Consider the following 14,918-nt stretch of genomic DNA (forward strand, 5'->3'; position numbering starts at 1 on the left):
CTACAATTTAGCCACCCCTGATGTACCAGGACAGAACCCGACGCTTGACCAAATTCCATCTTTCAGCATCCGTTTGGAGGAACCCTGTTGGGATTGTGATTTTTTTTTTCTTTTAAGCTCCTTTTAGCAAATAAATTGCCTTTCCCTAGTCCCTCAGGAGAATGGATGCTTAAAGAGCTGTGCACTCAGATTTTTTCGTATGTCTAGATGTATTTCTTCTGTGGTCCACTAGATTCTTATGTGACCTATTGGGTATGGGTTCAAGTGAGAAGTTCAGCTGAAATATTTTAAGTTAAAATTTTGAAAAGTTCAATCTTGCGTAGCTTCCAAATCTCATTAGAAGTCATCTTTTACATTTTGAGGACACATGGGAGACTGTGCTTAAAATCAAAACGATTTTTCTAAGCGTCACATATACTGCAAGCTGTGACCTTGTAGTGCAATGCACAGAGTTTCAACAGGTGAAAAAAAATTTGGGAAGAGCTCTTGAGTCAACAGATGACTCCTCTCCCGAGGCTCTTCTGAACGATATTTTGCTCTGGAATGCATTTTAATCACTGTGAGGGGGAAGTGTAACTTCCTAGCATAGACAGGAAACACATGCTACTTGTTAATTGGGTTTTACCCTGTGCTAGCAAATTTATTTTAGGATGGAAATGTCTAGAGTAGGGATTGCCATCTAAGTAAGTGCGCTGTTAGGTGGTGCTGACCCTCATCCTTCTCAAATGAGTAGAAGCTTACATACTGAAATAAAACCCCAAATGTCTGAATGCTTAAATTAATAAAAACATCTCTGTATTGCTTAAAAACATAACAGTATTTAGTGCCTGCATTTTGATTTTGAATGCATCGATGTCTTGTTTCTGGAGAACTTCTAAATGTGTGCTTTATAGACTAAATAATCTCATCCTGGTTTTGTCAAGGTCTGCAAATTATTTACTGCAGCCTACATTGCCCTCCTACTTGTGTGCTAAAAGCTAGGATTTTACCACTTGAAGATTTTGGATCTGTCTGGGACAAATACGTTGTATATTAGCAACATTTATTTTGTGATTATGGCAATTTCTGTTAACAAAGAAGCTGCTCTCCTGTCCTAATGTTGGCTTTATCCAGCATATCCTTGCTTTACATTCAACGTTACGTTAGTTTTCTTACTGCTAATATCCTGTGCTTTGAGGAGAATGAAATACGCCTTAACTTCTGGGCTTACTTGGCTGATGAAGAAATTGCTCGGCAGCATTACCTGGCTTCTCCCATCTCGTATAACCTGATGTCAGCCTCGCTCCGACCTTTCGGTGATGGAAGCGAGTGGTATATCCCGGTAACACACCCTTCTGCTTAACAGGCTTTGAAATAAAAATGCGTGATTGGCAGAGCTGCAGGAAATAATCAGTTCCAAGTAGATGTGAGAAGTGAGAGGATTATTTAAAGGAGAAGAAAGTGATTCAGCTGTTTCGTGGGGCACATGAAGTCATCTCAACTTTTAATTTGACTGTTAGGAGATTGAAATAAATTTAAGTTGCTATGCTAAATTCCTGAATGAATTGTTGTAAGGAAGGTCTCTAAAAAATGTGGCTGCTTATTGTAGGCTCAAATATTTGAAGCTAATGAGTTCATTCGATCTTTCAGACCTACTCATAAAATGTGGCTGAGTGGGAAAGCTACTTAAGGGAAAAGAGCATGAGCACTATATGTTGCTAAAACTTAAGGAACAGTTTACAAGTAATAAAATTGAAATGATGAACGCGTACACATTTTGCAGGAAAGAATTACGTGTTCTTCTGCTGGTTATTGCGCAGGTCAGGGAGATGGTTTTCTGTGTTTTAATCAGCTGTGCAACCCAGGATGAGCTCAGACACCGTTAAATTGAGTTCTCGAGTGATTCGCCAGCATCTTGGTGCGGGATGTGCTTGCCCCTCGAGTGCTGGTGGCTGTGCTGCCTCTCCTGCTGGAGACGAAGCGCAGTCCTGCAAGGCAGTGCCTGGGAGTTACACCAAGCCGTATGGTCAGGGAGCAGCAAATGCTTCCTAAAGCTGTGGCAATGACCGAGTGAGGGCTTCTGATAAAGGTCTAAGAAGGATGTGACGCTAGGGAAGAAATGTAAGAGGAAGTGAGTGCCCCTTTGGGAGCGTGAAGTGTAGAAGAAGTTGGGGAACACCAGCCTCGCCGGTGAGGGGAGGGTGAGTCTCATCCATCTGATATCAGCACTCACTTTTTCTCTGCCTCAAGATACCTGTTCAGGTTTACTCTTTCCGTCTCTTACCTTTGCGCGCCTCTTCAGGGCGTCATTTTTGACACTTGCCTGCTCTGTGTTCTTTCAGACTGATCAGTTCCCTTCGCCACATGCTAGCGTGGGGCTTCTTGCTGTTAGGTTCTCCTTCTCTTTCTTCTCTAGCTGTGTGTAGTGTGGGAAATACCTGGCTGGTTCTCCTCCTCATCTGTCCAGCTGCTGTTTACTTTTTGCGTCCCATGCTTGGAGTACGAACACTGGCCCTCCAGTTTCTGCGCTCACTGATTTCAGCTTTTGGAAAATCCTGTTATTGAAGCTCTGGGCTTATTTTCTGCGGACCAGGAAAGGGAGGGTTTTTCCAAGTTGTTTTTTGAGTGTGTGTGAATGAGATGGCAAAACGAGGGATGATCTCCTGTAAATAACTTCCTGTGCTGGTTACTGCTCGTAGCAGCGCAGATGTATGCGTTTGTGCCTTACTGCTGTGAAAGTGGCACGTCTCATTGAAACTAACTTGAAAATTTCCAAGTCGCCTGTTGCTCATCTTCACTGAACGATGCCCACAGTGTGTCCTCATCACCATCTAATGTTCAAAATACAAAAAAAAAAAAAAAAAAAAACTCCATTATGAGCAATTAATAATCTGACAAGTGTGCGTTTTGAATGCTCATACTGCCTGGTGCAATGCACCAAGTGTACAAACAGCAATGTAAAGTTCGTGGTTTAGATCAGATCTTGAAAGGTCAGAGCATGCTATTGAGAATTAGAGAAGAGCTTTTATCACCTTTTAGTTGACTGAGCCATCCCGTATTTTGCAGGTTTCTGCAGCCACTGTTTCTTGACACTACTTCCAGCTGCAGCTGTAGTTTTCTCTTTTCTGTGATATGATTAATGCTTCTTTCAAAACATCAATAAAGTACATTTGAAGCAGTGGTTTTGCTTAACTCTGTAAATTGCATTGTTGTAGGTTTTTACCCTTCCGTGACCTTTCATTTCATTAACTTCTTTCAACCTGAGACAAGGGCTTGAAAAACAAATACTTGACAAAAATGTGTATGTTCAATTAAGAAAAAAAATGTATCCGTGTGATTCTAAATGCTATGTCAGGAAAACTTACTGTTCAAATAATTCGGTGTCCGTTTTTAATGCTGATTTTTGTAACTTGGCAGGGACAGCCGGTTGGAGAGTGTGATTTTAATGTTCGGCTTGCCTGTATAGAAAAAGAGATTATATTTCCACGACATGAAAAAATGAAGACTGGTCTTATTGACAAAGCGCAGGAACCATTCAGTGTTCGAAACAAGCCATTTTTCGACATCTACGCTTCAAGAAAGGTAAACTTGATTTTAGTTGTTTATTTTGGAGTGCAGAAGGCAGCAATGCAGTGTTGGGTATAGGTTTTCCCTTAACTTTTTTTTTTTTTTTTTTGCTTTCTGCAAATTGCTCTGCTGACCAGTTATTCGGCAGGGTTTTTTTGGGTGGTGAATGGGAGTTTGGGATACTCTGAAAAGTGGTTTTAGACCATCTATTCCTTCTGAATTCCTCTTTTCCTGTATTTAAACCTGTACTTTGGCAAAACCTAATTCTTGAGTTTCATAATATTGAACGATGACATAGAAGTTAATAGTTTGTTTGAAATGCCTCTGAGCTTAAAGGAATATCTGAGAGCTATGCTTTCGATGCTATTCTCCTTCATAGGTAAGAAAGTAACTTTTTTTGTTTCCAGTTCCCATTTGGCCATAGGATAAGAGTCATGAATTGTGCTTGGGCTGCCACTTCATGTTCAGCAGTGATTACTAAGAGCCCGTGCTAGTGAATGCATCCACGCTTTACTTATTAAAACACCGCCCTAGGTTTTCTGAAGTGCATATGACTTGCAAATATATACGAGTTTCTGTCTTTCATTATGCGCTCTTTTCTTCAGTTTAGAAGTATCCTAACATTCTGTAAAATATTTTTATTCTCTTCTGTGAATTAAATTGCTCACGGATAATACTTTCATCTGGAGTAACTAGTTTTTCTCAGCACTGCTGTTAGAAGTGGTCCCATGTCTCATCAATGCAGAACAATGAAGACCAAATTGGTGCCTTCCATTTGCTTTTGTCACTTCCTTGAGCCTGTAGCAGGTAACAAATCTCGCCCCAAGAGAAGCAGTAATAGAAACTTGGCTAACTGATAGGTGGCTGAAAACTAAATGAAGAGATAAGGCATAAGTTGGACTTCCAAAACACTTGGCAGAGTAGCAGTCTTGGGAAAGTTTGTAACAAACAATTCTATCAGAGAGGTTGTGTGGATAAAACACTGTAAATGTTTTGATCACTCCTCTGGATGTGTATGGTTGATTTTTTTGGATCATCTATGTAAAATAGTATTGTCAGCATCGTGAATTCGAAGTAAATTTTTCATAGGGAGTAAAAGGCTATTTCACAGAATCACAGAATCATCTAGGTTGGAAGAGACCTCCAAGATCACCTAGTCCAACCGCTGCCCTAACACTAACAAGTCCTCCACTAAACCGTATCACTAAGGGCTACATCTAAACGTCTTTTAAAGACCTCCAGGGATGGTGACTCCACCACCTCCCTGGGCAGCCCATTCCAGTGCCTAACAACCCTTTCAGTAAAGAAGTTCTTCCTAACATCCAACCTAAACCTCCTCTGGCACAACTTTAGCCCATTCCCCCTCGTCCTGTCACCAGGCACGTGGGAGAATAGACCAACCCCCACCTCTCTACAGCCTCCTTTCAGGTAACTGTAGAGAGCGATGAGGTCGCCCCTGAGCCTCCTCTTCTCCAGGCTGAACAAGCCCAGCTCCCTCAGCCGCTCCTCGTAAGACTTGTTCTCCAGACCCCTCACCAGCTTTGCTGCCCTTCTTTGGACTCTCTCGAGCACCTCCATGTCCTTCTTGTAGCGAGGGGCCCAAAACTGAACACAGTACTCGAGGTGCGGCCTCACCAGAGCCGAGTACAGGGGGACAATCAAATTTGTCTAGGATGTAATTTCAAGCTTGAAATTAAAAGGAACTTTTACAAAAGGAACGTGTTAAAAATGGGTTTCTTACCTAAATTTATAGTTTCTTGAAGTGTTCTGGAGTTCCAGGTTATTTAACCTTATTTGAAAATCACAGGAGAACATGCCCGGAAGCGTTCCTAGAAAGCTCTCTGGGTAAAACACATCTATAAACAAATCTCTGGCTAGGCATATCTAATCATTATTTTACACATGAAATTGTTAAATGCTGACAGCCTATCAGTTAAGAGTTGGTTCCTCTTAAGAGGTAAAGTTCAAAATTCATCAAAATATACTTTGTACTGCAGCTCTGTGAGGTACAGCTTAGAACCAGCCAGAAGATGACTATTGAAAGGATCATCTGCTTCCCAAAAAGAGTAGGAACTGAAAATTACACTTAACTATTTTCTTTTTCCTATCTAAATGAGGTTTCTTAATTGTCCATGTATTGGATTTTAATAATTCCGACTGCAGCATTGTTCAAAGTCAGCAAAGAAATGATGGTGTTTACTGCTCTTTCTCTTCCTCTCCCAACCCTTGAGTACAAATTCTTCAAGATCGTGGTGTCTCATTACCCAGCAGTAAAGCATCAAATATATTGGTGAGGAAAATGAAATTATACAGGACTAGAATTTGTTTCATGATAAATTAATAATTGTTTTTGACGCTAATGCTTGGACAAGATTTTTTTAATCTTTTTATGCTTCTCTTTGCCATGCGGTTTGATTAACTTGTGAATTACAGAGTGAAGCAGTTTTCTGGCAAGTTTCTTCTTCCTTTTTTTTTTTAAAGAATGTTACTGTATGCAGCAGTTAGAGATACCCAGGGAGAGCAGGAGAAGTAGAGCTACCTGGCAGCGCAGAGCAAGTTGGTTCTTTTATTTAATTATTTCAAACATTCATGATTTACTTACTCCACACAAATAATAGACCAAATTGGTAAGAAAATAAAGCAAGTAAGAATAATATCGTGGGTTTTATTGAAGTGCACATTATGAAAGATTATTATTTTTTACCTTTTATTAACTAAAAAAAAATTGTTTCAGTAGTCCTCTTTTTGTCACTTAACTTCAAATTAGAGTAAAATTCAATAACGGCTTTGCACAACAGTTACATGGCACTTTTTTCTTTCTCTGAGGGCTCATTTTCCTCTGAAGGTTTTGCTACTTTTTATAAGCAATGATAACACCTTTGAAACAGATACAGTAGTGAAGTAGTGGTTTGAGAGCAGGGCATCTGAAAATGTGAAGCATGGATCTCTCTTTGCTTTTTGTTACTTATCTGAAACTTTTAAAAAGCATTATTTGAAGGTAGCAGAAAGTCTGCAGTACCAGATATAACCCTAAGGACATTGCAATCTGCGTTTGAGGTTATGATGCAGTTCAACGAACAAATTCTCACCCTGAAGCGTTACCACCTTAAAATCATCTTTGAGATAGTACTGTCTGGGTGTTTTAAATTTATTGGGGTATTTAGGTTTATTGCCTCTTTTGAGGGGATGGGAGTGGTGATTTTTTTTTTGAGGTGACAGCCAGTGCAGGCTCTAAAGCTTTCTGCATTTTGAATTGGAAATAACCATAGGCTTTTATGTTTTGTTTTTGTACAACGTATGAAGTATGTTTTAAGCAATCTTTGTTCTGATTTGAAGTGACTGCTGTATAGTGAAATAAAAATAATAATTAAAAAAAAAACAACTAATGAGGCTTTAATTCTGAAGATTGTTTTCAGTAAGAAAGAAGTTTTGTGTTGATATCCAAGTATTGTTTGTACAGCCTGTTATAACTGTAGGGAATTTTAGGTAGCACTGCCAGCATCAATGAGGAGTTTTATCTAAGGCAATACTGATAAATGCTTAAGGGAACTCTATAGATTAAAAATTTATTTCAAATCAAATTTATTTCAAATATTCTTGCTATGTCAAAAATACAATTTTCATTTCATTAGGTCTGTGAACTTGATGACTGTGTGATTCTCTAATACTGCCTTAGGATAATGATGCAAGGGTGACATTGTCCTACTCATCACAGCTTTGTGAACAGAATGCTTAATTACATATGGCCGGAGCAGGCTATTGTTTAGAAGCGTTGTCCTGTTCTGAAAAAGGACCATTTAAAAATAGTATCGCTTTGCTCGAGATCTTTTTCCTATGCTTACTCAGTCATCTCTGCAGCTATAGCAACAAGTGTACTCACAGCTCTGAACACCTCGTTAGCGTAGCGGAGAGAACAGGCTGGGTTTCTGTAGCATCAATGACAAATGCCTTGGTAGGGTTTACCAACTCTGTGTTCGGCACAGCAAGGGTCTGGAGAGAGCCAGGGAATTCCTCCTAGCTTCTAAATCTGCTCATGCTCGGATTGACTCAGCATATCCATCAATCCATCTCCAGAGACGGTGGCAGTTGAGTGAACGCTAAAGGACAGACAAAGGGGACCTACTCAGGTAGATCTTTTCCTTACGTTTAATTAGCTGTTTGGCTTGGCCTTCTCCAAGAACAGCAGACTCCTTTCTTCTTGGGATCAAACAGGTTCCTTCCTTTCTTGACCAGAGGTCCTTAAAGATTGGCACCCATGAGGGATCTCGGGAAAAGTGTGTGTTTTCATAAGCGTGGGTTTCTTCCCTACGCCCAGCTCTTGTACTTCACTGACAGAAGATGCATCTTCTCGAGTCACCCCCAGAGGGATCCTTCTTTTTTCACAGAGGGATCAAAGGACATAGCAGCCTTTGGCCAGAGATAAGCTGGATCTCTGATTGTGCCAGCATATTTAACTGTAGAAGTGGAAAGCCCATATCAGTGATCAGTCAAAATATATTTTATCAAGATTTGAAAAAAAAAAAAACAAAAACAAAAAAAACATAGCCTCTTTTAATAGCGTTTTCATCACATACATATTCAGGATAATCCCTTGGAGTATTTTGCACAATTTCCTCAGGAGTTTTGCCATTCTTGAGGTTTGCCTCAGGTACTGTGTTTTGAAAGAGGTCCTGCAGTTTATCTGGGACTAAAATTTAGCTTCTTAGCTAGGTGATACTTTATAATTGTGCCCTTTGAGTGACAAGCCAATGTACACTTCGATGGAAAAGAGGTTGGACTTCCTTCGTGTGCGGTATGTATACACATTCTGTAGTCCTACCTTCAGTCTTGCAGAATCCCAGGTTATCAGCATCTCCATCTGAGAAGAAGATTTGGTGAGAGATGTGCCTTAAGCTTTGTACTCCTCAGGCAGCCTGAAGAGAAGCAGGGAATATGTGTACTGGGTGACTCAGATGTCTCAGTTTGAGTGCCTGGAGTAACAGGTATAAACAGGAGATTGTATCATCAGCAGTGTTTCTTGGATTTTCTTGTAACACAGCTGTCTTTTGCTTAGGGTCAAGAAAAGAATCAAGTGTACTTCTGAATTCCCTCAGCTGGAACCACACATCACATATTTCTGTTTTGAGACGCTTCACTTTTTGAAATATGTTCCCTGGAAACAAATTTAAATCCCTCCAAAGTAAACATTGTTAGACCGCTTTTCACAGCCTCACTCCATCAATCCTTTCTGTGGACTGAGTTAAGATCTGGTGTTCCAAACTGAAGGCCAGTGCTGACCGTTCCTCTTATTAATAATATCACGTATGGGTAAATGGCTGTGTGTTTGGGAGGATTGTAGGAAGAATCCTGAAAAAGGCCAGGAATCTCAGCACTGTACTTAAAAGGTTTAGCCACTTACTCTGCTGTTAGTTATGCCAGGAGAAATGATGTTTTCCACATAGATTTAGTTATTTTCAGTGAAAATGTGAAAGTAATTACTTGAAACAGCAGTAAACTTTGTGCTGTGCTATACAGTATGTCCAATAATGAAATAGTTCTTAAAGTTACGGATTTGATGCTTTAATACCAGAGTTTGAAGGGTAATGACTCTTTCCTAATCCAAAAATTGATTTATTGTGAACTGAAATAACACTTTCAATGTTGCAATTAAAAAAGTATTATGGCAGCATTCAGAGTTTTGCCTTGGCATTTGTTGTTGGTACTAGATTTTTGAAATGAGGGCTATCTTTACAATATTGTCTTCCACTTTATTTTAAGATGTTTTGATGGACTTCTGCTGGTTTTAGTAAGAGTGAGGTTTGATGGTAACAGGAAGAAAAGAAAGAGATAGAGATCCTGAGAATCTACAGCCCGTACCCAGGTGACAAAAAATGTTCCCTAGCTGAACTTTGATACTGGGGGAGGAAACAGTTTCACTAACTTTGTCTGCTTCTATAATCAAGGAATTGCTAAACACAGCTTAGTCTTTTAGTGTCGACTGAGAACAGATGCACTCTGTGAGCACTTTTGCCTTTTAATGCGACTTCCAAATTATTTTAGGAAGATACTCGTGAGCAATGTTGAATCTTTGTTGTTTGTCCTTACGCTTGCATGTTTTGTCACTGTGGTTGCCCAGCTTGTTTTCTTTGCACGGATTCGTGTGCAACAGAAGTCAAGGAGAGAATATGGTTCAGTTTGCCTGCACTCACTCCCATCTCGTAAGGACGGCACCAGTCGGTGGAAGAAGCTGGGTTTGTTTTCCATGATGTTAAAACACTGAGGACCAACAAGATTAATGTGTTATAATGCTTCATATAAGAATATATAAGAACTAAGACTTGGAGCCTTAGCCTTTTATTTGTACAATTTTTTTAGGATTTTCACCAGGTTGAAATTATTATGCTTTCACCAGGGTGAAATCCATTATGTTGAGCAGGAAATACAGGTACGCAGGCAAGAAATAATGAAACTCTCAGAAATGATGTAAATGTTTGGCTTATGATGCCAAAGCTGACCTGTAGTTCTTCTGCAAAGCTTTTCTGTGTGGGCAGTCACAACCTGGATGTCATTACTGAAGCCTAGTGTCCAGTGACTGCGCTGTCTAGCAGGGCTGGAAAAAAAAAGTTTCTTTCTGTATGGTCCCGTGGAGAATTGTGCCGATCTCCCTCAATGGAACAATAGGGCTAAAGGTTAAACAATGACACAGGTCAAATGAACAACCTTTTTCAAATGCTAGCATGCCGTATATCAAGGAGTTGTCAGTTCTTAGACTATTATCTGATCTTAAAATGACAGCTGGTCCTGGAGGGATTAGAATGAAGGTGAGTAATCCCTGCTAGCAGATTAAATGGTCTAGGGTCTTCTTGAAAGTTTTCAGTCAAATCTGTGAACTGACAGATCTCTGACTTTGTACCCCTGCTTTGCCTGAGTTTTTATTTGTTTTTGTTTTGTTTGTATTTGTTAGGGTTTTGTGTTTTTTTTTTTTTGACGTTTGGATTTTTTTCACTTCCTTTTTGTAGTTTTTAAAAATGTTGTACCAATAAGAAAAACACAGCCACTGTTGAGGTGTTATGCTTTGGAAAACTAAGAGGCTATGGACTGCTTTGATGAAGAAAATTATGTGAGTGTTATGACTTGCTGATGTTGGAGTGATGTATTTTTGCAAGTGAGATGGTGATAAGCTGCTATTTGTGTGGTTAAAGTCGATCAGATGTGGGCCTGAAAAAGGCAGAGTATGTGGATGTAACTCGCTTCTGCCTGATTAGAGAGCTGCTAACTCGGAACTGACTGTAAAAGACCTCAAAGGCCCGTCTGATGTCACCAAGTAGCCTGTGGACAAAAAAAGTGGTGAAGGTTTGCAGAAATGGGATAGAAGCTGAAAAAAATTAGTGGTAGGAATGGCAGCAACACAAGTGTCAGATAATCTGCGTATTTATTGGGCATTTTGAATCCTGTATCTAGGTGGAGAGAGCACGGTACCATCTGGAGGGGTTTTTGTGCCAAGAAGACTTGTTTCCTCTGTTTTTGTTTTTATTTTTGTTTTCCGTGGCTTAAGGAGTAGCTTAATCGGCTCACCTTCCAATCCTGCATTTCCTCACCCAGAGCTGGCAGTCACTTGGCGGTGTCTGGCCTACACCATAGCCCTCGCTCCATCTGTTAGGTTCCAGGTTTTTGGCCTGGTTACCATCTCACCTCCCTTTTAATTATCCCCTAACCCGTCTCCCCTCTACCATTTTGTTTCTGTTTGCTTTTATTTCTTTACTCTGTACGTTTCTTCCTCACTTAGCCCTGCTCCATCATGAAAATCAAAAGTCAGATGTGAGAGCAGTAGTGCCTTACTCCGCTCCTAGAGGCTTTTGTGCTGGTGGTTGTTCTCGCTCGAATCATCACCGTGCTTTTCTTCCCGTAAATGCACGTAGTGGTCGACCCAATGAGCCTAGTAAACCACTAGTGAATGAGAAGCTGGAAAGATGCTGCCTCATTTATATTAGGATGCAAAATCTTCAGCTGGCAGCTGTCCTGTACCCCAGCGTGTAGTACTTCAGACTGACTTTTCAAAATGATCTATCCTCTGAATTTTAAAGGTAAGGACAACAAACCAGACCAAGTGGAAGCTTTGTAAATTTTAATGTGCAATAAACGACTGAACTGCGGCTCTTGAGCTGGATGTAGATTGCCACCACTTAAAATTCAGCGCTGGAACTGGAGCTATTTCACGCAGCCAGCTGCAGCCCTGGGGTGATGATGGGTCCTGCTCAGTCAAAGTAATTTCTGGCTGTAGGAGCATGAGGGTAAGCAGGGATGCTGTAGGTCAGGACTAGTGAGGTTTCCAGCTGCCTCGGGGTGTTCCTTTGCTGTCTGCAGTGCAGAGAAGCTGGACTTTTCTCCGTCGCAGATCGCACAGCCCAGCAGGTTGGGGCTTTGTCACCAGTGCTTGGGCCTTCTTCCGTAACCTGCTCCCATTGTCAGAAATATCCAACAATGCACTGAGTCTGAGAGAATTATTAAATAGGTACTCTTTATCTCAAAAGCTACGTACCCATTAAAACAAGGAATATACTTCTCTGCCATATTTCAGTATCATTCTAGATCAGTCTTTGGTTTCCCTCTCCACTGGGCCTAAAAATAAAAGTATTTTGTCATTTACACTGTGACCCTATCTAAGTTTTCAATGCTTTTTTTCCCTCTTTTTTTTTCTTTCCTCTCTCCACATCTCAGACATCTTCCTGAGAGGTGTTTTTACGTCAGTGGGAATCATGCTTTTGTGATTAAACGTTACCACTTCTGTGTCACTGTTTGGAAATTTCAGTGGAAGTATCTGTTCCATTGTCAGGCGTAGCTCAGGTGATCAAAATCTTCAAATCTTACTTCTATGATCAAGATGGAGTTTATGGTCTGTCCTCAGTATCAGACAGAATTCCTAAACTCTTCTTATCCGGTTTAGACTACCTCTGGTGATATCAAATAGAAACATTCTATATATTGAATCTTTAATTAAATGAGGGAAATTGAAAGGGGTCTTAAAAAGGATGGAGAGGGACTCTTTACTCAGGTAGATAATGATAGGACAAGGGGGAATGGTCTTAAACTAAAAAAGGGTAGATTTAGATTAGACATTAGGAAGAAATTCTTCACTCAGAGGGTGGTGAGGCCCTGGCACAGGTTGCCCAGAGAAGCTGTGGATGCCCCATCCCTGGAGGTGCTCAAGGCCAGGCTGGATGGGGCTTTGGGCAACCTGGGCTGGTGGGAGGTGTCCCTGCCCATGGCAGGGGGTGGAATTAGGTGGTCTTTAAGGTCCCTTCTGACTGGAGCCATTCTGTGATAATATGCCCAGGCAGACATATTTTCACACAATGACCTGTTGGTTTTGGACAATGAACAGTAACTAATTAGCCAGTGCTGTCTATCGGTGCTACTTTTTGTAGTATCAAACATCATGCTCATAAAACATTTGGACCATATCTCCCCTTGAAAACCTGCTTAGTCCCTGCAAAACCGTGTGGAGGGCCCAGGCGAGGGAAAGGCTTCGCTGCAGAGGTGTCGTGTACTGCCCAAAGCCTGGCATAGCTGATAAGTGAAATCAACTTTGATTTCTTTGCTCAAGGAACACAAGCTGGAAATGTAACTCTGTCAAGAGCCAGGTCTTCCAGGTGTACGCCAAAAGGTTTTAAGTCATGTTAGAAAAAAAAAATATTTGTCTACGGCTAACTCTTAGCCTCCTTGCTCTGATGGAGTCCTTGAGGAGATCCATTCATGACCAAGAATCTCTGTTCATTTCCTAAAGTTAACAAAAGAGGATTAGGCTACTTGCTTTTGATTATTATTATTTATGATGTTGAAGATCAAGGATAATATTTGAGCACAGTATAATTTTGGTTTGAGAAAAAGGGAGATGGTTTTTTGCTTTTCATTTAAGAAATTATTCACACATCAGTTACGTTTTGTGGGAAGTGACCTAGTGAAGTTAAAACAAACACTCTTCAATATGTTCCTGAAGGGCTGTTTTCTTAACTAGCGGGCCATGCTAGTGGTACAACTTAAATTAATATACAGTAATGCAGATGTGGAATATATGATTCTGACTCTTGAAACTTTAGTGTGGGAAAGAAAACAATGAAACTAGCAGAAAAATAAGTGCATATGGATGAAGCATTATACTTGGTGCACAATGAACAGTACATATTTTGGGCAAGGGAATTCATATAACTGTCTAAGTAGGAAAAATGCCTCTAGATGTTTAACTGACTTCTACTTTTGGTTTTGTGATTTATGACCAAAACTGGGAAAATGCAAATCTGTTTGGACCTAATTATTAGTTGGTATCCCAGTATGGAAAATGGAATTGGGATATCTGCTATCTTCTGAATTAGCTGGAGGACTCAGCTGTGGTGACTAAGTGGGTCGCTCTACTCATTAATTGAGGGGCAACTGTTTCATACTGTCCGCTGTACCACTTCACAGCCTGTCACTTTTCCGAGCTGCCTCCTGGCAATCGCGCTCCGTAGGGAAGCTGTCAGCCTGCTCCTATTGGAAGGGTTTGCAGGAGACCTGCGCTTAATTTGGATAAAATGAATAAAGGCACAAAGAAAATCGTAAAGATGGGGGGGGGGGTGAAATTTAAAGCAGTTTGTTAGGATGCAAGTTTGTAAGGCATCCCTGCTAGCTCTTTCTTTTCTTGTGGTATGCCCAGTTTTGCAAAAAATTCCTGTGCAAAATTAATCTTTTTTTAATTAAGAAATATTAAAATCGGAGCATTTTACTGTTATGGCTTTAACATGGCAAGTTTTAATTCAACTTTGTAGCAAATTAAGCCCTCAAGTGCCATTGCATAGCAGAAGAATCAGATGTTTTTAAATATCCAGAATATAATGTTGAATCTTAATTTTAGTGTCACAGTCATTGCGCTGGGGCCCCGTGGAATATACTGGCCCACTTTGAATCAGGCATTGCAACAGTAAATGTGCAAAGACTTTGTATTCGTGAATATCCATTTTATAGTTAATTGAATTATTGTGTATACAAATTTGGCTTTGTTCATGAGTCTTAGTGGAAATGCATAATAAAACATCATCTTTAATTATCTGATTTAATTAAAACAGGTCTGTCCAAGTTGTTGATAAGCAGAGATCGGATTATATTATGGCAGTTTACACAGGGGCTGGATAACAAACAAACCTTATCAGTTTTATAATGTTTGAAGATCATTTAGAGAACAAATTAAAATGTACTTGGCCACATTTGTAAGGCCTTGCACTCAATCCAGTGTCACTTGCTCCTTTGACATCAGAAGAGCTTTTGACTAAAGCTGAATTTGATCAAAATGAGTACTGGGGAGCTTCTTAGCTATAGTGAGTGGGGAGAACCTTGCTCAGCTGAGGACATAGAGTAACACA

The 14,918-nt window shown here is 40.2% G+C and overlaps 1 protein-coding gene across 3 annotated transcripts in view; it reads left to right on the forward strand.

Annotated features, from left to right (window-relative positions):
• RNGTT (RNA guanylyltransferase and 5'-phosphatase) overlaps positions 1–14,918 on the forward strand; it is a 188,401-nt gene that overhangs the window by 71,994 nt on the left and 101,489 nt on the right. For all 3 annotated transcript variants that reach the window (XM_066994542.1, XM_048049476.2, XM_013180124.3), the window contains exon 11: positions 3,397–3,561. In XM_066994542.1, the coding sequence (XP_066850643.1) occupies positions 3,397–3,561 (165 nt within the window). The remainder of the gene's footprint in view (positions 1–3,396; positions 3,562–14,918) is intronic.

Source organism: Anser cygnoides, chromosome 3, assembly GCF_040182565.1.
Source record: "Anser cygnoides isolate HZ-2024a breed goose chromosome 3, Taihu_goose_T2T_genome, whole genome shotgun sequence".
NCBI classification, from domain to species: domain Eukaryota; kingdom Metazoa; phylum Chordata; class Aves; order Anseriformes; family Anatidae; genus Anser; species Anser cygnoides.